The sequence below is a fragment of the Littorina saxatilis genome, linkage group LG6 (genome assembly GCF_037325665.1).
Source record: "Littorina saxatilis isolate snail1 linkage group LG6, US_GU_Lsax_2.0, whole genome shotgun sequence".
Classification (NCBI taxonomy): domain Eukaryota; kingdom Metazoa; phylum Mollusca; class Gastropoda; order Littorinimorpha; family Littorinidae; genus Littorina; species Littorina saxatilis.
Window position 1 is genome coordinate 26,922,907 of NC_090250.1, and position 23,779 is coordinate 26,946,685.

At 40.3% G+C, this 23,779-nt stretch overlaps 4 protein-coding genes across 4 annotated transcripts in view; 3 read left to right on the forward strand and 1 right to left on the reverse strand.

Moving 5' to 3' along the window:
- Positions 1-23,779, forward strand: part of LOC138968876 (ubiquitin carboxyl-terminal hydrolase 46-like) — a 158,572-nt gene that overhangs the window by 76,449 nt on the left and 58,344 nt on the right. The window lies entirely within an intron of this gene.
- LOC138968873 (gem-associated protein 8-like) lies at positions 9-6,336 on the forward strand. Its single transcript, XM_070341541.1, has 4 exons — positions 9-112; positions 1,799-2,719; positions 3,414-3,470; positions 4,017-6,336. The coding sequence occupies exons 2-4, from the start codon at positions 1,828-1,830 to the stop codon at positions 4,223-4,225; spliced, it is 1,158 nt and encodes a 385-aa protein (XP_070197642.1). The 5' UTR covers positions 9-112; positions 1,799-1,827; the 3' UTR covers positions 4,226-6,336.
- On the reverse strand, positions 8,012-16,233 carry LOC138968874 (protein amalgam-like). The gene is made up of 8 exons (XM_070341543.1): positions 16,046-16,233; positions 15,300-15,436; positions 14,328-14,556; positions 11,998-12,158; positions 11,395-11,506; positions 10,392-10,542; positions 9,434-9,579; positions 8,012-8,817 (listed from the first exon to the last, which is right to left on the reverse strand). Exons 1-8 carry the CDS (start codon positions 16,086-16,088, stop codon positions 8,690-8,692), a joined length of 1,107 nt encoding a protein of 368 aa, XP_070197644.1. The 5' UTR covers positions 16,089-16,233; the 3' UTR covers positions 8,012-8,689.
- Positions 16,481-23,779, forward strand: part of LOC138968875 (replication factor C subunit 3-like) — a 39,979-nt gene continuing 32,680 nt past the window's right edge. The window contains exons 1-5 of the mRNA XM_070341544.1: positions 16,481-16,684; positions 18,078-18,283; positions 19,890-19,987; positions 22,032-22,213; positions 22,628-22,764. Coding sequence (XP_070197645.1) covers positions 16,598-16,684; positions 18,078-18,283; positions 19,890-19,987; positions 22,032-22,213; positions 22,628-22,764 — 710 coding nt within the window. The 5' untranslated portion in view covers positions 16,481-16,597. The remainder of the gene's footprint in view (positions 16,685-18,077; positions 18,284-19,889; positions 19,988-22,031; positions 22,214-22,627; positions 22,765-23,779) is intronic.

A 23,779-nucleotide genomic window follows, 5' to 3' on the forward strand; every position in this document is an offset into this window, starting at 1 on the left:
GTCCTGCGCTCCGCAAGAATTGTGACGTAGACCACAACGCAGTTCCTCAAGAAACGTGAAGGCTACACTTACAACCTGCATTATTTTGATTCGCAATCCTTTGCAGCCTCCTGTACGAATACGGTTTCAGAGCTATGAATTTAACACGCTAAAGTTCAAGATTACCCGGTTTCAAGTGTCATGTATTATATGTGTTTTAGCCTTGTTTATTTTGAGTTCTCTGAAAATAGAAAGCCCTGTTTGGTTTCGAGATTGAAATACATATTACATGTACAACGTGAGATGCAAAAGTTTGCACCCCTCTCTCTGTCTTAGTTAGGCTCTCTCTCTCTCTCTCTCTCTGTGACACTGACAGAGTGTCTCCCTCTCTCTCTCTCTGATTTTTATTTTTGTTCTCTCTGGTTTTTTTCTCTCAATGCGATGACATAAAAGATAGCGAGTACTGGCTCCTGAAACATACCAGATCCAGATCCAGAAGAAGTAGGCTACTGACATTGTACTGTAGTTTGTCCTGAAGAAGATCTTGTCCTTAAAAAAACCCCACTTCAGCATCCATATTTGAAGCATCAATTAATCAGCAGCCCTAGAAAGGGTGCAAAGGAGGGCCACGAAACTGACAAGTGTTTTTTAATGGGCGAGACATGCTTGCGTGGGTAAACACTAAACAGCCATGCATGGACAGCCACTCGGATTGGCAGCTGCGAGGCCGTAATTTTTTCTCACGTAGCCCAACTTGCTTCATTTGCCAATTCTCGCATTAAACAAATGGGGGACTGGTTACAGCTTTAAAAAACACAACATATATCGACAGACTGCATGCAGCTGCTAACTTAATTTTTCTGTCTCCAGAACTATAGAGTCTATTTGGGACATAAAGTGGTTATATAATCCCTAAGGACTGCATGCAGTCAATCTCCCTACTTTTAAATCAAGAAGCCTTACATTAGAGGTAACTTGATACAGACATATATACAAATTTTCATGGTATTGATAATGTCAAAGTTGAGTTCTTTTTTTAAGAAGTCTACCATTGATGCAACAAGGAATATAATAATGAGATTTTTTTTTAATGGAATTTAGTCAAACTAATAATATATAGTAATATTTGGAAACAATCTTTTTCGAACAGAGTTGCACCCTCATGGAACACATTGACGGATTTTGTTAAAGGTGCACAAAACAAGAACACCTTCAAGAATCTGCTAGACAAAAACCCCATTATTATTGAGTCACTTTAATTGTATGATGATTGAAATCAAAAAAGCGTTTTTGAGTATGTTAAATATGACTGACCTATAACAAATCAATGAGATGTGACGCTTACAAAGCTGCGAGGCTTATTGAAAACTGTTGCCAGTCCCTACTGTTACTAAGTACTACTAACACTTGCATTGTTGCAGCAGCTAAAAGTATTATGTTTTCACGGCAAGGTTGGCGAGACTTACACAGAAAAGAATAATCTCTCTTTTATTAGTGTATGATTAGATCTGTGGGAAATTGCAGGATTTTTCTTTTGTCATGATTACATTCTCATGGCAAGAACTGTAGCAACATTTGAAATATTTGTTTCTGACAGTGCAATAGACCTTTTCGGTATCTGAGCAGCTCGATCTCTAGATTGAGACACGCTCTTTGTTATGCTTTCAACGTCGCTAGAACTTCGAACCTCGGCTTTCGCAGCTCGCATGAGATAGCTGTACCACATGCTTTGCTATGTTTTGAAGTTTGCCAGAGCTTGAAATACCGATAGGATCTCTTGCTTGGGTTGATCTAATATTTCAAGTATTTTCTGTTTCAGATCTGGCTTTGGTGTAAGCGCAATCAACAATGGAAGACGATGTGACAAGCACAGCCACTATGACGTCCGTAACAGAAGACTTCTCCGGTGACGAGTCAGATGAGGTCACCGGCAATGACCTTGAAACGTCTTCACTTGTCACAAGCTCCGATGCCAACGAAGGTTTCACTACGGTGATCCACACTTCATTGCTGCATGCTGGTCCAAAACAATTCCGGGCAGAGTTTGTCGAGTCAGATGCCGGCGAGATGAGCATGGAGGGGGATAGTGGGAAGGAAGAGATGGGTACAGCTACTGATGATGGGGACATGAACAGTAACGCTTTATTGTCTGGTGAAGACCAGAAACTGGCATCAGCTTCAGGACACGCAAAACAACATCCACCAGGAAAAAGCAGCAGGGGTACAGAAAAACCGACCAACCCTTTGGGGAAAGGGGTTCCATTCCCGAACTTGCTGTCTGCGCCTGGCAACTGGTACGAGCACAGCTGCTTCAGTCATTACTGGCGCCACTACCAGTTTGTGTCCATGTGGTGCCAGAAACACATGGAGGTCTACAGAACGGTCAGTCAGCACCACAGCAGAGTCACAGCGCAGCAACAGGCTGCGAAAGAGCAGAAAAGACGCTTTGGCCAGGGAGAGGCTAACCTGTTCAAGAAACCAACCTCAAGCAGGACCATCCGCAACAGAAAAGCCAGGCGCAGACGCAAGGCTGCTAAGAAAAGGATACGGATGGCTGTGCAAAACGCTGAGCTTGCAGGAATGAATTCCTCAGTGTCATCGGAGGATGTGCACGTCAAAGAGGAGGCTGATGAGGAAGGGGAGACAAATGAGTCGGCGACCGAGGAGGATGAGCACATGGAAATCACTGAAGAAATGTTGGACTTCTTTGCTCACACCCACAGACACCGGAAGGAGAGAGGTACGGTATACTTGCATGAAGTTTCATTTATTGACTACAGTGGTACCTGCGATTTTGAGGCCCCTCTGATGAGTGGACACCTCCCATTAAAGGACACCTTTTGCTGTTCCTTTGTCTATTATCTTGACCAAAATATACCCGTAGTAGTAAAATTAATATTAAAAGTCCTACGGTTTTTAGCCATTAAGGACTTGAGTGTTTGTCAGTATACCTGTAGTGACAGGCCACCTGCAATGTAGGAACACTTTTAACTGGTCCCCAGGTGTCCTTTCATCGCAGGTACTACTGTACTTATTTTTGTTGTTCTGTTTAGCTTTTACAATGTTTAATACTTTTGTTGTATTTTCTGTGTAATTTTGAAGCCAAAAACGGGTTAATTCGTAACAATAACCTGTTGGTGTTATTCTCATTAATATTGATAAGATTTTATTACCAGTGTTCTTCAATGATTCTCCACCTTGGAGTACATGTGGACCTGATCTTGTTGATCTTGATAGGCCTGCTTTGTTTCAGCTTCAGAAACATGAGTGGTGTGTATATCCCCTGGCACTGACAGTGGATTTTGGTTTGACAAAATGAATCGTCTTAATTACAGAGTATTGCTTCTCTCTGTACACCTTTCCTTGACAAGTACTAAATTCTTATTAGATAGATAGTACTAGATACTATTTCTCATCACACTGTTACTTTTCAGATGCCTTAAAAAAGAGCAAGAAAACTGGGAAAGAGAAACATGTCAACATTGAGGAAGGTGAGAATTTCATGGAAATACATCATCTAGGTTTTTGTTTACATGCTTTTATTTAACACACATTTCTGACCTTGAGGCTTGATTAAGAAAGAACCTGATGGTCTTTGTTAAAATGAGCATTTCTGATTTACCTAATGTATGCAGACATGCATCACACTCACAATCATGGTGTGTACTCACGTTTAAGAAGAAAGAATGTGGCTTTCTGTTTTCATCTTTGCTTGAACATAGGGGTAGGCTTTTGCTTTCTTTTAACCTGCGCTGAATTTGCCAGTTCATGATATCAGCAGGCCTGAGACTATGAGTGACACAACCGTCAAACGCTGAAGAAGGGAAGATGAGCTTTCTTTTTGTAATGCGCTGATGGGAGTTTGTACTATAGATGATGGGGTAAAACATTTGCAGAATACAGGTATATTTTTTATTTTATCTGCCGGACCCTCAAGAACAGCATTCTAACACATGTGACCTTGAAAGTTGAATGCAACCTGCGTTCTGACCTTGAGGTTAGAAACAGAAACAAATTAACAGCACTTTTGTTTTCAGTGAGGGGAGAGCAGAAAGAGCGGACAGGGGCAGCTCCAAAAGAACGTCCGGGAGCCAAACGAACATCAGAGATGCGGCACTTGTACGGCAAAGGGGCGGCCATGATCCACGGTATGGAGACGGCCGTTCAGATGACGTTCGACCGTAACCTTGACGTTCATACGCCCAGCCTTTGGCCCAACATGCCCTTCAGAGTGATCTTTGACTAAACTGATTATGTGCTTGATTGAGAGAAATGTTTGTGTGCTTGTTTATGAGAGAAATGTTTGTGAAATGGAATGATCGTGTGCTTGTTTATGAGAGAAATATTTGTGAAATGAAATAAGTGTGTGCTTGTTTGTAAGAGATGGGTTTGTATAATGAAATGATTATGTTCTTGTTTGAGAGAAATATTTGTGAAATGAAATGATTGTGTGCTTGTTTATAAGAGATGGGTTTGCACAATGAAATGATTGTGTGCTTGTTTATTTGAGAAATGTTCGTGAAATGAAATGATCGTGCGCTTGTTTATGAGAGAAATTTTTGTGAAATGAAATAACTGTGTGCTTGTTTATAAGAGATGGGTTTGCACAATGAAATGATTGTGTGCTTGTTTATTTGAGAAATGTTCGTGAAATGAAATGATCGTGCGCTTGTTTACGAGAGAAATTTTTGTGAAATGAAATAACTGTGTGCTTGTTTATGAGAGAAGTGTTTGTGAATGGCCTTGTATGATTTTGCCTGTGGCTTTTGTGACTAGATAATGATTATTGAAGGATGTTAACTGTACCCATGCTCTTGTTTGATCTCTTGTGTAGTAATGGTGTTGGTAAGACACTAAGAGAGAGGCAGAGCTAAAGAGAAGTGACGAATGGAACATATGATTGTACTTGCTTTGAAGTTTGATTTTAAACACATGCTTTGTGCATTTTCTTCTGAGAGTGAATCAAAGTCTACACAATTTCCTTGTTAGTTGTGATGAGGTCTAGTCAGAGAAACTCTGAGTGTTGAACAGATCAGTCAAAATAATGTGTGCGAGTTATGACTGCATAAAATACAAACTTCCCTAATTTGGGGTCGTTCAACTAGGTCTGTTCCATACCTGCAACATGTGTACTAGGATAGAAAATCTGGAATATTTTCTGCTGCCAGACACATGCAGTAAAGCATTTTAATACCGCTTCCCCAAAAGCTTTTTATTTTACCGGTATAGTGTTTCTAATGCTCCATTTTAGCATTTCATATCAGGCATTCTTTGTAGTATTCCGTCTAATGGACATAAAAAAATGATTGTACTTTTCAACATTTGTGTAGTTTTTTCAAGTGAACACGAGTTCATCCAGACTTAAATAGCTTACGGATTGTAGATTTGTGTAGAGTGTATGAGAGACTCGTCGTCGCAATATAACCTTCGTGGTTGAAAACGACGTTAAACACCAAATAAAGAAAGAATGAGAGACTCGCAGAGAAAGAGAAGAATACTAAGGCATTTATCAAACTACCATATGAAACTGAGATGGATATTGCTGTCTGTGTGTGTGTTAGTGTGGGGGATGGGTGAATCACTGAATGTGCTGGTATGGAATAAATTGAAATAAAATTATAGCAGCGTTCGTTTGATGTATGGTTTGGTGCATTCCCAAACCCTCTTCAATTTTGATTAGGCATTTCCTGTTTGAAAATGAATAACTGACACCCGCATTAAAATATAGAAAATAAACACAAAACTTTGATAAAAACAATTTTATTATAAAACATATATTTTCAGAAGTAGAGAAACTGTACAAAACTGGAATGTTATTCAACTGATATGTACAAGCTGCTCTTGGTTAGTTACAGTGATTTAGAAACTGGCATTTCAAGCAATGGAAAAAAAAAAAGGCAATACAGTGGTACTCCTGACGAACGACCCCCCCATCAGAGACCCTCTCCCTTCTCAGACCTCATTCTTGCTGACGGATTAGTTTTGCTATATAAATCACCCCCCATGGCCGACTCCCCCCAGAACCCGATTTGCGACCGACTAGTTGTTACAATTTGCGACCTTGTAACGACATTTTCAAATCAAAACCTAACAAAAAATCGTAACGTTTTGCTTGAATCTCTGAAAAAAGATCGCAAAAATCACTCGGCCGGAAATATAACAGACGACGCGTTTAGGTCTCGATTGCGCATGTCCGGCGTTCACAATTTTACGATCCCAACATGCCCTTTTCTTTGTCCACTTCCTTTCGAAAAATCAACAAACACACGCGCGAGCATCAACGATCTTCTTCTTCGACCATGGCTTCGAACTCTCCTTCAACTTCAAACGCTCAATCGCGCGGAAAGAAGAGGAAAATTTTGACTCTGGAACAGAGGATGGAAGTGGTGAGTCGTAAGGGCGAAACGGCAATTTCGATCGCGCGGTCGTTTGAGGTAGGAAAAACTCAGATTCAATCGATCGTCAGCGACCAAGAAAACGTGGTCAATCGATGGGAGACCGGCGAAAATTGTGACCGCAAATACTCCAAGGCAAGGAAATGTATTTATGGACGAACGCGTTTGGAGTTGGTTTTGTGATGCACGTCGACGCAACATACCCATCACAGGAAGACTCATCCAAGAAAAAGCCGTGATGGAGTCAGTGATTCTTGGACATGACGATTTTACCGCTTCAAACGGATGGCTTTACAAGTGGATGAAGCGCCACAACATCCAGTCATCTGCGTTGTCCGGGGGCAGGGGTGAAATTTCTGAGGATACTGTGGACGACTGGGTTAAAAGACTTTTTCTGACCTGACCTCACCCCCCCATGTAAGACCCCCCCCCCCCCTTTTAAGACCTAAATTTGTCAGATTTTGGGAGGTCTTACATGGGGAGTACCACTGTATTCACAACCAATTCTGTCTGTCCAATAAGTATGAACAGGTACAGTCTGCATGTTCCATGAAGAGAACATGAAAGAAATCAACTTTTTGAGTCACTTGAGAAAAAGTGACTATGTAATCGGTCAGTGTTAGTCTGTCCGGCCGGCCGTCCGGCCGTCCGTCCGTAGACACCACCTTAACGTTGGACTTTTCTCGGAAACTATCAAAGCGATCGGGCTCATATTTTGTTTAGTCGTGACCTCCAATGACCTCTACACTTTAACGATGGTTTCGTTGACCTTTGACCTTTTTCAAGGTCACAGGTCAGCGTCAGAGGAAAAATTAGACATTTTATATCTTTGACAAAGTTCATCTCGGAAACTATCAAAGCGATCGGGCTCATATTTTGTTTAGTCGTGACCTCCAATGACCTCTACACTTTAACGATGGTTTCGTTGACCTTTGACCTTTTTCAAGGTCACAGGTCAGCGTCAAAGGAAAAATTAGACATTTTATATCTTTGACAAAGTTCATCGGATGTGATTGAAACTTTGTAGGATTATTCTTTACATCAAAGTATTTACATCTGTAGCCTTTTACGAACGTTATCAGAAAAACAAGGGAGATAACTAGCCTTTTCTGTTCGGCAACACACAACTTAACGTTGGGCTTTTCTCGGAAACTATAAAAGTGACCGGGCTCAAATTTTATGTGAACGTGACTCATTGTGTTGTGAATAGCAATTTCTTCCTGTCCATCTGATGCCTCATATAATATTCAGAACTGCGAAAGTGACTCGATCGAGCGTTTGCTCTTCTTGTTTTCAAAATGTGATGAGTGCTTAGGTAATGACCATGTAGGCTTTTATCATCAAAAACTTCTCAATCATGATAATCATCCGGTTGTACATGTCATTGTAGATCTTACAAATTCATTTTAAATTAAGAAAATGGAAAACATTATTTTGAATAAAATGTGTACACTTTGATAACTGATGTCTCTTGATAACTGATATGTCTGAAAGTTGGTAAGATCCAGAGCACTGCAATTAATTCTTCTAATGATTAAACACAAAATAATTGATCTTCAATGATATGCACTTTGTATACGAAACATTGATTACATTTTTTTTATATATATATATACAGCATAAGAATGAAGATATGACAAAGGCAGACATGTAATCATTATTATATGTGACAGTACAACATCATTTACATAAAAACTTTTGATGATAGAATACTTATTACAAACACTCGTTCAGTTTTCACAACCATCCTTCCTCTTTTGCACAAAAACTATTCGAAATGCACAACATTTGTATTCGAAATTGGAACTATGTTTTCATATGTAGACTATTTTGATCTTTAAAAAGCTTGAAAACTAAAATGAAATTGACATTAGGAGAGCAAGAACAATGGCCATTCCTCTTTACATACTTTCAATTTCAATGATTGGTATTCATCATCTGACTATCTCCCCCCCCCCCCCCCACCCCCCAAATCTATAAACATGTTTTGCATACAACAAGGCAAACAATATGACACTTTGCCCTACTGTCACCTAACAACTAAAAGTACAATCAACAAGGGTCAGCAGTGTTTCATTGTAATTTTGTCACCTGAGCAACTCATTTTTTGCATCTTCTGTCTTCCACAAAACTGTTATTCTGAAGTTTCAGATATAATTCCAAATGCACAGCTAAGTAGGTTGGCATAGATTCAACCCACATCCCCTTGCTCCATTAAAACGAAAAGCTAATGAAATCCTACTCGCGAAATAATCCCAAAGGCACAGCTAAGTAGACCCGCATAGATTCAACCCCCCCTCCATTAAAAACAAGTACTAATGAAATCCTAATCGCTGGAGAAGACAGACTGAAAGAAGCATCATTATAGTTCCAATGTTGAATGCCAGCATGGACGCTCCGGCTCGGATGGTTCCTGTGCGATCCTCTGTCGGTGTTCCAGACCCTGCACAAGCACACAGAAAGAGACTAATGATAAAACGATCAAACAAGGAAAAATTCACACACATACGGTAATAAAAGAACCAAGCTCCTGTATGATATTGCGTGGGAGTCATGAATCATGTATTCTCATTACCACGCAGAAAAACCCTAAACAGAAAGAGATAATACAAAAATAAAATTTAAAAAAAGAAGCCAGCAAAACAAGGCCCCAAGTTGAGTAGAGAATAGTCAAAGGGAGGCAACAGCCCTTGGAACAGCTGTTCCTCATCTTCCTTACAGTGTGCAAGAGAAAAAGAGACTACTAGATTATGCTGATTGTAACTTGTGAACGTATTTTTAATTATTTTGTTGTTTCTTTGGGCGTGCATGATTCGAGAGGATGTCTGTGTAGCCGCACACTCAGGGTGAATTCCCAACCTTGGGTAATAAAATATTCTCCTGCTTGTGTATCTGCTTGTGATAATCGAACGGCTTAACCATTACCATTTTCAATACAGTGGAACCCCCCTTTTAAGACACCCCCCTCCCCCCTTTAAAGATCCTGTTTTTTTCAGACTTTCGGAGATCATAAAAGGGAGGTTCCACTGTATCTTGAATGTATTGGTCACAGTACTCACTCTGCAGCTGGAACTTGAAGCTGCCTGCACCTTTCTCATTTTTGGAAGCGCACGTGTATTCCCCATAGTCATCTTCACGCACACCCCAGAACACCAAGATGCTTGTGATACGACTCGAGGCACCAGGAATGTTTCTCGCATAGACACTGAGAAAAGAAGAAAATTTTAGAATGAGATGAGAGTGCAAACTGTCCTTACTGTATGTGGCACTAAAATAAGATTCAGAAAAGATCAGCATGGTGTGGAATCCATTCACAAAACAGATAACAAACATAAACAGTTGCATCAATTTACACCGACATACTCACTGTTCTTCTCCAGTCCATTTGTCTTTAAGCAGAATATAAGGTTCCACATATTCAAACTTAGCCAATCACTCTCTATACCATAGACCGGGCAAATTAACTGAAATTATCATGGTAAATTAATGTTCTGTGTATCAATAAAACTAATTAGGACTATATTTATCCCTTCACTAAATTCACGAACAATGATACTGATTATTAAACCTGTTCATAGCTACACAGTGATCCTGCTAGCCAATCCAATAAATTGTTCATAAACAACCACACAGAGCCTCCTTTACACAGAAAATGGTGACTGATACAAAAGCAAGTCAAATAGGACACAAACACGCTGATTGTTTTCTTTTCAGGGCAGACATTGAAAACAGAAATGCAAAAAGAAAGCTCTGACCAGCTGATGATTTTCTCCCAGTATTTTCAAGTGATTGAACGCACGTACGAATTTCTGTGAACAGAATAAGACCTAACGATGTAATAGGTCACTAAAGAAATAAAACAGAACACATCTGGAAGACCTAAGGTTGATACACAAATGCAACACCTTTTTTTTAACGATTTTTTCTTCTCATGGAAATTTCCAGTTAATGCAGTTTTGTGTTAAACCTGTATGTCAACGCTTGGTGTTACAATCCATACACAACATTAACACTCACTGTCCATCGAAACCAAGAGCAGAGCCCCGCTTGGTCCAGGTGATATCTCCGGCTTTGGGCGTAGGGTAGCCCTTGATGTTACACACAAGCTCTTTCACGTAGCCCACTGCTTGCTGGACCACAGCGTTCCCAGAGCTAACCTGTGGGGCGTCTGCACAAGTATCAAACCTAAACTTTGAACAAAGAGTATGAGGATAGGTATAAGGATAAGGTTTTAAACTGTCCTGTAAGGTTACCCTCATGGAATTTCGGGCTGCTTTCTCACTGGGGAAAAGCGAGATGCCATACAGTACGGCACTACCCCTTTTTTTCCTGCATGCGTGTACATGTATTTGTGTTTCCAAGCCCTGAGACTTTTGATGTGAACTTGGGTTCTTTATCGTGCGCTTGGGTGCACACGGTTGTGTTCGAACACCAAGGAGAGTATGTACAAAGTTGACTCTGGGAAAAAAATCCCTCGTTGAACGTGGGGATCGAACCCATGCCAAAAGCAACTACTGGTTTTGAAGCCAGCAGCGCTACTGATTGAGCTATTTCTCCAGCCATGTGAAAAACACAAGGGGCAAAGACTGCTGCAGGTGTCAAAGTCTCAAACCCAAGTGCCAACAATTGATAAAAAAAACCAACTGTAGACAGGTACAAAATGAGAAGATATCGGAACTTGGCAACCAACCACTGAATGCAAAGAATTTAAGTTTACATAAATGTTTAGATGAAACTTGCAGCAGATACACTTGTATTAGACTTATCCCTCCCATAAAAAGTAAAATCATATTGCAAGAGATTAACACATTCCCTTTCTATCAAACATGAAAAGAAACTTCATTTGATTTGATTTGATGTTATGTGGCACAAACTGTCCCTCTGCCTATTCCCAAACCCTGCATGGACAGCCGACTCTAAAACAAACTTAATTGGTAGCTATAATACTATAATACACAGAGAGAATACGCTGAGAAGGGGGGCATTACTGCTGGGTGAAGAAAAGTATGTTTCTACTTACAGTTAACAGTCACTCGGATGTCTCTGTAGTCCTCGCCTGCTGAGTTGATGGCAGAACACTTGTAAATCCCGGCATGATCGGGCGTCAGCAAAGGAATCACCAAGTCGGAGAGCTTAACAAAAGAAAACAAGTACACATTGTATTTCCTTTCCTCTGCTGCTTATATCTGGGGGAGGGGGTGGGGGAAAATATAAGTGTTTGCAGTAACAAGCTTATACAAATGACACTATAGCTCAAAAGGAGCCTTTTCATAATTTTAAAGATGTTCTTTTCATTTTATTTTGGTTTTTTTGCTCCTTACCTTCAAAGCTTAGGGTCCGTTGCAAATTAGAGATCGACCAGGCTACCATGAATAAAGAAATCGCTGACTTGTTTTCCACCACAACTTGACTCAATATTTCTAATGCACAGTACTGTTTTACAAGAGACCTTCATTTTCAGGAAATGACACAAACATTTTCTTTACCCACAGGCACAGCTTATCAGGGTAAACTGAAACACACCACAAAACTTCACGTCAGATGGCAGCAAAATTTCTACTGTTTTCCCATCAGTTAACACACTCAGAAACACCAGTTGATAAAACGATCAAGTAAAACACACCAGATGTTCGCGTCCCCCAGAGGGCAGCAGCTCTCCGGCCATGCGTGTCCACTTGGTCAGGGGTGTTGGTCTGCCGGTGGCATGGCACTTCAAGGTCAAACTCTCCCCTTCACTTTTGGAAACATCGCTGCTGGTTTCCAGGTCAGCAATCTGGGGTTCCTCTGTTTGAACAAAATAATGTGATCATTGAGAACAACGTAATGCTGAAAAACAAACACAGACAAGTACAGTGAAACCCCCCTTTTAAGCCACCCCAATTTAAGACTTTTTTCATTTTCAAGACCTTCCTTAAAGGCACAGTGCAGCTCACAGCCTTCGTTTTGCGTTTTTGTTGCAGCTGAGTGCATTTACAGTTCAAAAATCCTCCTATGGTAGTAAAACAAACCCAAAACTACCCAACGACGACATCTGTGAAGTTCGACAGTTTCTTGTTCACGCGAGTGCATACATTAACCTAGTTATTACGTGGTGTTTGGTCGGAGTTCGATTCAACTGAGTGATTCCGGCCTCCATTTTGTTTTACACAAACTCATGATGACGTCTGACATAGTTCGCTAGTGACGTGTCTTTTCAGTTGTGCATGATGTGCATGTGGTGATCTACCTGATCTAAATTTAGATCCAAAAATAGGCCAAGACCAGCCGGATCCAAGTACGAAATTAATTCGTAAAATAATTGCAGTTCTTGACTCTTTGGGTGCAAGTCAATGAAACTTGGTAGTTCTTCTAACGGATAGCTGCCTGAGGTATGACTAAAAGCCCCAGGGGCTCCGTGCACCTGAATTTGACAAGTTCAGTACCTTTAATTTTTCAGATTTTCCGTCAATAACATCTGTAAATTTAACCCCATTTTGAGACTCTCTCCTGTCTAAGACCTGATTTCCCACAATTTGTTAGGTCTTAAAAGGGGTGGGGGGTCCACTGTACCTACATAGCTCTTCAAGCACTGGTCTATGAACGATCACTTTTTGCAAAAGAAAGGAATAGAAGCAAAGGTTTTGTTATTTGTGGTTACTGACTGGCAGCTGAACACCCCCTGTATTCGCTTCGTGCACTGGGTTTAGGGGGATAAGTAGAGGTTACATGCCGAGTCTCAGTGATTATTAAAAATAATGGTCGAAGTTAGCGGATCATGAAAAATGCGAGCTTTAGCGAGCTTTTTCATGACCGCGAACTGAGACCATTATTTTTCATAATCACTGAGACGAGGTGTGTAACCTCTTTATTCCTCCTTTCTTCAGTTATTCAAAGAAAAGAGGAGTTTTTTTGCGAAAGTTTGATCGAATCCTATTCACTCAACCAGTCAACCTGCGCAGGCGATTGATTAATGCGCGGTTGTATAGTTCCGTGCAAATCATTCCATTCTGTTAACACTTTTTGTCAGTTTTCCTATTTTGGACTAAAATCAAGTACACAGATATGCTGTTATTCTGCTGTGGCGGCAAAGGCAGATACAGTATTGTGTGTTCTGTATATGTTTTGGTATCGCTTAGGATAATGTTCTTTCGTCAAATGGAACTAGCAGACGAACTTTTGCACCCGTGTTCCAACGTTAAAAACTGTATGAAGTTCAGTTTTCTGGGGAAAAAAATGTATGAAACCGCTTTATGTTGTTTAAATTAATGAGATGTGTGCATTTTGTTGCGTGTGATCTGTTTATTAAATGAAATATTGTTAAAAACTGACCGTCGGATTGCAGTCTGTTGTCGAAGAAACTGAGTGAAAAGAAGGGGAACTACTCTTGTCGCTAGTATGAGTTACTTGCCTTGCGGGAAATTGCTTGTGATGAACGTTTGAGCACGGCAGATCTAGATTCAGAAAACAACCGAACTCATGGATTTTATATGGAGATTCATGTGTTCAGGCCTGTAGTTGTTAATTTAAATGCGGTATGTTTGTATTGTTTGCTCCAGAGATGTATACTTCGTACATTAGAGCGTTCGGAACTTTTCAGTCGCAAAAAGTAGTACCGAAGCAGAACAACTTCTCAACCCATTGCACTATCGAGGATTCAGGCTGTTGCTGGGTCGTTATTTGTTTGGTTGCTGGGTTATCGAAAAATAACTACCCCTACAAGTTTACAGAGGTAAAGAAGCAGAGGGGGGAATAACTGACTTTACAGTCACATAAAAATGTCTCACGTCAGCTCACACACCCAGTGTGGACACATAGACTAAAATAAAAACCCATCAGCAATGTCAGTCTCACAATAACACTTACAGCAGTAACAAACAAGCAAGACCAGAAAACAAGACCCACAACAAAGTTCAACTGAAGTAAGCCGCAAAGAATATTATAAATAGATATGATATAATATACAATACCACTCACCAACAATAACCAGCTCCTCCTCAGCTTTGGCGTAGTTCTGGTTTGAGATCTGAACCTGACAGGTGTATTTACCCTCGTCTGTCACTTGGGCGTTCTGAATTCTCAGTCGCCATGAAGTAGGTGATGGAAGGTCTATACTGTACTTGAATGCGTCATAGGAACGTGTGGATGTAGAGATCGGGACTGTTGTGACCGAGTTGTTTCTTCTCACCAAACCAATCCACTGAACCTGCAGACAAATTAAAACAGCTAAATCAACTGAAACCATTTCCCCCAAAAGCGGTGTATGGCTGCCTGAACAGCAGGGTAAAAATGTCCATACACGTAAAATAAAAAAGTGGGAGATTCAGCCCATGAACGAAGAAGAAGACTGAACTAAACTGTAAAGTGCATGGAATAAAATATATAAGAATATGATTTTTGTTGTTGTAAGCAGACACAGAGATTCACCAGCACACACACTTGAGCATGGACTACTGTCTCACTCACTAAGGTGACTAACGCACATTGTTGGGTCTGTCATCAGGGCTCCTCAAAGTGTGCGTGCCAGGTGCAAGCGCGTGTGTGTGTTACTGTGTTTCCCATTCAACAAGGTTGACATTTCAACAAATGTGAATATTTTGTTGGAATATTCTGGTGAAAAGACACTTATGAGTCTATGACTTAATACTAATAGTTAATATCAATATCATATCTCGCTTGATCACAATTTGTGTCAAGTACACAGGGGCTTCGAGGCCCCGGGACTCCCTTGGACCCTCTAAAACTCAGATGAGGGGGTCCACGGACGCTCTAAACATTCAAACTGGGGGTCCAAGGACCCTCTAGGTCCATGGAGAGGGCTGACAAAATTTTTTTTTAAAAATTAAAAAAAAATCCCTGCGCTTAGAACTGTACTCACGGAATACGCGCGATATAAGCCTCATATTGATTGATTGATTATCGTCAACGTTTGTATGTAAAATTACGCACCTCTTTATCTCTTGGTCTGTTTTCTACAACACAAGTTAGCTGCACGTCAAAGTTTTTCTCAGAAATGATCTTTTGCTCGACGGGATCCTTGACAGGGTTGGTCTCAATGATGGTCACGATGGGATCATCAGCAAGCACTGCAAAATAAGTTATGATTGAACGTTATAAAGTCAGTCCTTATTGATTGATCAAAAAGCAAAATAAAACAAACAATCACATAAGCAATCAAAGAAAAGTTATTATGAAACTGTTGTGATATCAATCATGTCAAAGACTTGAAGTTGTAACTTAATTAAGTTAATAGTTGTACTTGTAAAATTGTATACATTTTGTCGAGGTTGATTCACTATTCAATGTGACTGTGTACCTAACACAGGGCTAAATCCGGCTATTTGTGATATCATTCATCAATTAGCCATATAACTTACCTTCTCTACTAGTTATTGTCTATTTAACACAAATTATCTACCATTTCCTGGTTAGCGGTTTACTCAAATTACTGCAATACTGGTTTAGGGTTATACATTCTGAGTTGACTGGAACTGGAAGGGAGGAAAACGCAGGAGGAACACCACCAGTGTAAGTTTGAACTATCATCAACCACCGTACGTCTGATCAACCTGGTGAACCGTATACGCATATCTGGAAGCTCAATGTTTACCTCTGCGTACATGTAGACAACAGCATGAGAAAGCGTGAACTTCAAGACAACCCAAACATGTGCTCAAATCGGATCTAGAACTCACCTGTGCCAGCCATGTAAGTCAAAAAGCAGGTAATCAGCAGCATGGTTACTGGTTAACGTATTCCCGTCTCCTCATACACACGTTCAAATCGTTGGTGGTCACAACATGCCAGTTTACTCGTCAATTTCAACTCCGCTGATCTCAAATGACACTCAAACCCAGTTGCTTCCGGGGTGAGTAACTGCGCATGCGTCGAAAAGTTTGTCACCTGTCTAAAATTACTTTGAAGTTGATTGTTCAAAAGAAAAATATTTTTGCGAACCATTTGTTGCATTTATTATGATCTTAGTGATTTGAATTACTCAAGCATCCATGATATATGTGACAACAGGGTGTAAATCCTGTTTTGGTTGAATATAAAGTCACATTCTATGCTGACCAGTCCCCAGTCAACATTTGCAAAAAGGACAGTGATCTAGTCTAAAAAGATTAGGATAATTACTTCCCTTAGTTTCACTCCGCAGTCCGCGCGAAGTGGGAAACGTAAAAGCAAGAGAACCTTCTCACAGGAAAGTTAAACCGTTTCAAAGTATTGCGAACAACACCGCCAAGATGAGTTTGTGGGTTGATAAATACAGACCAACGACACTTGCCAAACTTGATTATCACAAGGACCAAGCAGCACATCTGAAGAAATTGGTACACTTTCGTGACTTTGCAAATACTTGGTGTCTCTGTTAGTGTTACTTTTTACAATATTATTGTTGGACTACACATCACATGTGTGAATGTATGCAAGGAGTATATATTGTTGGTTGTTTATTACCACAATGGAATGGATTCATAAGAACTATAAACATCTACCTTTATGCCTGTAGTGGTATATGTTGCTTCAAAGGGTGAGTTACATGGTGTGCAGGTAATAATTGATATGTTATTGGTTGATCCAGTCATGCTAGTTATAAAATACACCGTGTTTGTTTTCTTGCATTTAGCCGTTTATTATTACAAACCCTGATTTTTACTCTTGATTAACACAGTTTTTCTTCTGCATTTATTGGTTTCTTGTACATGTACGTATCATGTGAAATGATCTCACTTTTGGCCAGATGGCAGATGTAAACAAGTCGCGTAAGGCGAAAATACAATATTTAGTCAAGTAGCTGTCGAACTCACAGAATGAAACTGAACGCAACGCAACGCAGCAAGACCGTATACTCGTAGCATCGTCACTCCACCGCCCGTGGCAAAGGCAGTGCCCGTGGAATTCGTTTTAACTTTCTGAGCGTGTTTTTAATCCAAACATATCATATCTATATATTTTTGGAATCAGGAACCGACAAGGAATAAGATGAAAGTGTTTTTAAATTGATTTGGAAAAAAAAATTTTGATAATAATTTTTATATATTTAATTTTTAGAGCTTGTTTTTAATCCGAATATAACATATTTATATGTTTTTGGAATCAGCAAATGATGGAGAATAAGATAAACGTAAATTTGGATCGTTTTATAAATTTTTATTTTTTTTTACAATTTTCAGATTTTTAATGACCAAAGTCATTAATTAATTTTTAAGCCACCAAGCTGAAATGCAATACCGAAGTCCGGGCTTCGTCGAAGATTACTTGACCAAAATTTCAACCAATTTGGTTGAAAAATGAGGGCGTGACAGTGCCGCCTCAACTTTCACGAAAAGCCGGATATGACGTCATCAAAGACATTTATCAAAAAAATGAAAAAAACGTTCGGGGATTTCATACCCAGGAACTCTCATGTCAAATTTCATAAAGATCGGTCCAGTAGTTTAGTCTGAATCGCTCTACACACACACACAGACACACACACACACACACACACGCACACACACACACACACGCACATACACCACGACCCTCGTTTCGATTCCCCCTCGATGTTAAAATATTTAGTCAAACTTGACTAAATATAAAAAAAGCAGATGAATACATTAATTCTTATTTCTATTGTAATTTGTATGAGTGTTTGTTGTGAACGTTTTGTTTTGTCAATTAAACGTTTCATAAACATACAATTCTTTCTTTTTTTAATCTAAAAATCATTGTGATGTTTAGGTTCAAGGGGGAGATTTCCCGCACCTGCTGGTGTACGGCCCGTCTGGTGCGGGCAAGAAGACGCGGGTGATGTGCACCCTGCGGGAACTCTACGGGTCGGGGGTGGAGAAACTTCGCATCGAGCACAACAACTTCACTACTCCCTCGAACAAGAAGCTAGAGATTGTCTCCATTTCCAGCAACTATCACATTGAAGTCAACCCCAGGTGAGAGTAAGGCCAGAAAATAAATTCAGTGTTTCAGATTCCCCGGCTGACCCTATTGTTTCCCTCCTGATCCTGGAACTTTTTTTGACCCTTCCACAAAAAAAGTGTATATATTAATGACAAAAACTTCATTTTGCAGACTTAGTTAGGTAAGTTACTCTTCTCAAAGGTCATCAGAGACAAAAAATTCATTAAATTACATATCTTATCCCAATTCGCATATGGCAATTTACTTCAGTTTAGTGCTAGAACGCTGAAACTACGCTCCACCCTGGTAGGGGGAAAGTAACCCTAAAAGTAGAACGGCCTTGAACAGTCACATGACCATCTCTGACCAATGGTTACCTTCTACATGCATGCGTAGTCTCGCCGCCATGTTCTTCATTCTACTCTTAAGCGATAGCGTCTAAGGACGTGTTTGGATTACGCTCGGGCTATTTTGTTAGCCCTCTGCGTTTGTTTGGCAGACTACACCCTGGTTTCGTTTGTATCTTAGCTTTCTAGCTGAGATTGGGTGAGATTTTTCCATTTCTTTCGTTGTATTTGCTTTCGTTTGCCACGAGTTGGTCTTTGTTTACTTTCGTCTGCAAAAAAAAGTCTAGGGTCACGCGAAAAAATAGGGTCGGTCGGGATACCGTAAACAGACTATTTTTTTTTTTTTGGGCCTTAGGCATGCATATGTCATGAAACGTCCTACTTTGAAATGTGGGTGTGGGTATTCAGGTGACAATAACTTTTTTGTTTATCAGCAAAACTCAATAAAACTTTGCTATGTTATGTAAAACGAATGCCAAAACAGACTAGTTAGCAGCATATCTAAAATAAACTGAACACAAAAAATATGTCTTCTTTGTGTTTGTCATGTGTTCCAAAAAATGGGCGTACAAATTTCAACAAAAATCATGTTGTCACCCCCATAACCTTTTTTACCTTTAAAGATAGCACATTTCTCTTTGCAAATATGAAAAGCTTATTCATTTTCCTTTCATTTGATATATAACTTTCTATATTTCATTTAGAATATGACCCCAGATAGCCACTCGGCAAGTAGGCACCAACAGCACTGTAAAATATGCCCTAAAACCCCCGAACTGGTAAGAGTTAATCAAATGAAAATTTATTCTTAATTTTAAATTTTCGATTTTTGTTTTGACTTACCGGGATGTCTTTGTCATCTGTGAACAGTTCATCAGATTTTGTGCAGGACATCTGGCTGTAAGTGTATTCTGGAGCTGCCTTTGGAGAGTTTTTTGTTGTCATTTGTTATGCAGACCAGATACGAAGAGTAATGTTGACTTGATTAAGCTCAGAGATGGTTTATGTACAATGGAACCTGCGAAGAAAGGACACAAAAAGACAAGTGTCCTCACATTTTAGTTGGCCTTTTATAACAGGTATCTGTTGGCAAGATAATAACCAAAGGAAGAGCAGGTGTCCTTCAATGGGTGGTGTCCTCTCATCGTAGGGGCCTTACATCACAGGTAGCATTGAGCTCCTCAACGGGGTGCACACCTGCCAAGTCCACAATACCGAATTTTCACATTGACTGTTGATACATTTTACCCAATGAACTCCCAAGATGCATATTGGGTTTTGTCTGTTGCAGTGATGTTGGCATTCAGGACCGCGTAGTGATTCAGGAACTGATCAAAAATGTTGCTCAGGTCAACCAGCTGGACTCCAGCACTCAGAAAGATTTCAAAGGTTTGTTTGGAGCCAAGGTTTCGTGTATGGTTTACTCTGTAGGATCTTGTTTTCCGTCAGAGCTTCGTAAATTCTGATACCAAGGTTGGGACACGGGTGATGTAGGGCGTGTTGTAGGGCGATGCTTCACAATCTGAAAATTCAATATGTTGTAGAGGATTTTTGGAAATAACTGGGTCGGGTTTGTATGGGTTGTGGAAGAGTGACCTTTCCTTACAACACCTCATACAACCATTGCAGGGGCCATTCATTAGCCAGGGTTGTGTCCAAAACATGTGGATGGGAGCACGTGTTTCAGACATTCCCCTCACTAGCGATTGGCCCCTTTAATGTGTAGCAGAGGATTTGCAAGAAAAGGTCACTCCCAATTGGGCAAAAGTGTGATTTTTGATGTAAATTAGGATAAGTTAATGCCTTCCCTTATCAAGGGGTGAAGCTGTCTAGAAGTAGCTGTGAAGTACAGTATTGGCCCAGCAGTCAGTGATTGTGAATATTGCAACTCGCCGTTGATGATTTTTTGTTTTGTTTTGTCGTATGTGTCCAAAACTTAAAGGCCGAGGTCCAACAGGCCGAAAACCGCCCTGATATGGCCCTTTGTGGTCGGCTGGGCGTTAAGCAAACAAACAAACAAACAGGCCGAAATACCCATGGGTCTGGGCGGAGCCTATTTTCAGTGACCGACAGGTCTCGGGTTACCTAGTCTGGTGGATGCAGTGGCCAAGGCATTCCGCTTGATTAAACAAGCCAACAGCAGACTGCATACCTCTCCTTGCTGTGTGCCTTTCTTGTGAACCTCTGTAAATTCCCGTTATGTGTGTGTGTGTTGTTTTTGTGGGTTGTTTTTGTGTGTGATATTCACCATTTTTTCTGACGGTTGTTTGGAACCATTATTAGTGGCAATGATTTATTGACACTAGCAATAAATCCGCTGAGTGCAGATTACACGCACACACCGTCGCATGCGCACGCGCATTTGTACACTGTGTAATACAACTGAGTACATGGTCAAAGTTATGCAGTGCCAAACATTGACGCAACCGGTCAACCTGACTTCGTGTTGTAGACTGAAGAGTAGAAATACCCTCTCTCTTGGTGCAGAACCAGAGTGGAAACTCGCACCAACAATCGGATGTCAAGAACTTGAGGAACCACCTACAGAGTTCAATGTGTCACTGCTTTGTAATGTTTCATCCAATATACTGGCGCCACTATGTAGCTCTGTGTCTTGGTTTTACAGTTCCCAAGGTATCAAGGTTGGTACCGTTTTCAAGACGAGTAGGTCAGTCTAGCCGGCTTTTGGAACAGTAGAACCCTGGTTACACAAACTGACTGCATTCTCTAGAGAAAATATATTGACCATTGTCTTTGCCATAATAAACCAAATGTAAAGTCTGTGAATCTAACAAGTTGAAACTGACTTGTTAGACACCCTTATTTTGAACAAAAGATATAGTTTGCGGTTGTTAATTACGAATGTGACCGTTGGCTTCAGGTTGACCAGTAAGTCCAGATACATAACGGCACTGTGAGCGTGCATTTCGCTCCCCCAGCCCACATGTTTGGTTTTGTCTGAGACTAACTAGGTCACCAAAATTTGCGGGAAGAGGAGAAATTTGGTGGGAAAACTTTCATTTAGTCAGTCAAGGCATGGTCTAACGTCGTGGACGGATGAGAATAGCTTTGTAACTAATATATTTTTAATTAGATAGCAGAGCATCACTATTGCTGGATGTTGTTGAATATGATATCTGTGACACTAAGCTGTTCACTTCCCCCAACCCGTGAAATTGCATTTTTATTGTGATCGTGTGACTAGTTTTATTTGTCTTATCGAGGAAATGCTTAAAGTTGCAACTTGTTACTTCTAATTGTGACAGTGTCGAAAGTTTTACTTTTTAATGTATTTTTCTTTTTCTTATTGAGGAAATGCTTACGAGCTGCAGCTTGTTACTTATTTTGAAAGGTATTGAGGTGTGTCGAAAGACAATTTTACTTTTTAATATACTCATGTTAATAATAATAAAGTTTTTGTTGCTGTGTGCAGTGGTGGTGCTAACAGAGGTGGATCGTCTCTCACGCGACGCACAACACGCGTTGCGTCGTACCATGGAGAAGTACATGTCCACGTGTCGTCTCATCCTGGTGTGTAATTCCACCAGTAAAGTTATTCCTGCCATCCGCAGTCGATGCCTTGGAGTCCGCGTCGCAGCACCCTCTGCAGATGAAGTAAATTGTTGTTTAATTGTTGTTTTATTTTATTTTTCTGAGCAAAAGTAGACTACTTTGAGTTAGTGGTCAAAGGTTATTCCTTTAGTGTGTGTGTGTGCACAAGTCTTGATTTATTGAAGTTTCTGTTTAGGATGTCACTGCATGTCTGTGTCAAGGTCTAATGCTCAGTTTCTTTTTGGTTGTGGTTATTTTTCAGCTTGTTTTCTTACTTTTCTTTGGTTTATTGTATTATATCCGTAAGGCTAACTCTTTTGTTAGTCCTGTTAGCTGTACTTTTCCTTTGATTGCTTTTTTTACTTTTGCTGGTCAGCCAACATTTGGATGCAGTTTTGCAAACACATTTTCCCTTACTATCCTCCTCTTTATTTCTTGCGTCTGTAAGTGACTCATAGAAGTTTGTTCTCCTTTCAGATTGTACAGATGTTGCAAACGGTGTGTAAGAAAGAGGGCTTGAACCTGCCGAGTGAGCTGGCCAGACGCATCGCAGACAAAAGCCAGGGCAACTTGCGCAGGGCCTTACTCATGTGCGAGGCATGCAAAGTGCAACAGTAAGTGTCAGTTTTATGCTATGTTGCTTTGAAGGAGTAACCTTTGCTGTAGAGAGACCTGGGAACCCATACGATTTCATTGTTGTGTAGAATACGAGCCGTACGGTCAGTGGAAAAAAATACGACGAGAAACATTTCTAGAGTACTTTTCTTCACAGGCACATCCCGAAGCCTATTCTGTATTTTGATACATGATCACAGTTTTTGTCTGTAAACATTGAAAGAAGCATTTTTTTTTTTAAACATATTGGTAAACTTAACTCATTCTCTGCGTGTCGGAACTGGAATTCCGACACCTGTGTTTAGGGTTGGCCGCGTGCCGGTACTTGAGTTCCGACGGATATCACGAATTTTTAACGGTGTAAACGGTCCTGCTGACCAACGGAAACAACCCCTGCAATGAACTTCTATCTGTCTACAGTGGAACCATTCACTGAAAACAGTTCCTTCCCTTCAATTGTTGGGATTAATCTGATTTTGTTGCCGGTGTGCGACCCACGTGTTTTGACTTTTCCAAGATGGCGGATCGTTCTGCTGACAAGACGTAGTAACTTGAAAAGAGTGCTAGAACTTGTTATTCAGTACGGTTCTGATCTTGACCTTAGTGATGATGATAGTGGAGATGATATTTTAGATTCTGGTGACGAGTTTGTGCCAATGGACGATCATTTGGGTGATGATTCGGGCAATGAAAGTGTCGATCATGACATTGTGTATGATGAACCCATGACGTAGAAAGTTGTTTGTCTTTTGCTTCAAAGAGGTAGTTTGACTGGATGTGAAGACAACAAAAGGTATGTTCTTTCAAATGTTTCATATATTTTCTAAAAGAGCAAGTTTCAAACTTTGCAAAAATGTAAGGTAGGTAAGGTTATTTTGTGTTGTTGATTTTTATAATTTTTTTAAAAATGGGTCAACATCGTGCGATTTGAGGGAACACAGGGAAATTTAACAATTTGGACGCGCCTTGATTATGCTTGACACTCGCCAGTTCAAGTCTATTTAACAGTTATTT

Bases quoted from the DNA above. Each gene is read 5' to 3' on its own strand.
- LOC138968874 (XM_070341543.1), bottom strand. From the start codon at position 16,088: ATGCTGCTGATTACCTGCTTTTTGACTTACATGGCTGGCACAG. The intron at 9,580-10,391 runs GTGAGTGTTAAT...TTCTTTTCTCAG, and splicing joins GCTCTTGGTTTCGATGGACA to TGTCTATGCGAGAAACATTC. The intron at 8,818-9,433 runs GTGAGTACTGTG...GTGCTTGTGCAG, and splicing joins CTTCAAGTTCCAGCTGCAGA to GGTCTGGAACACCGACAGAG.
- LOC138968873 (XM_070341541.1), top strand. From the start codon at position 1,828: ATGGAAGACGATGTGACAAGCACAGCCACTATGACGTCCGTAACAGAA. The intron at 2,720-3,413 runs GTACGGTATACT...GTTACTTTTCAG, and splicing joins CAGACACCGGAAGGAGAGAG to ATGCCTTAAAAAAGAGCAAG. The intron at 3,471-4,016 runs GTGAGAATTTCA...TTTTGTTTTCAG, and splicing joins ACATGTCAACATTGAGGAAG to TGAGGGGAGAGCAGAAAGAG.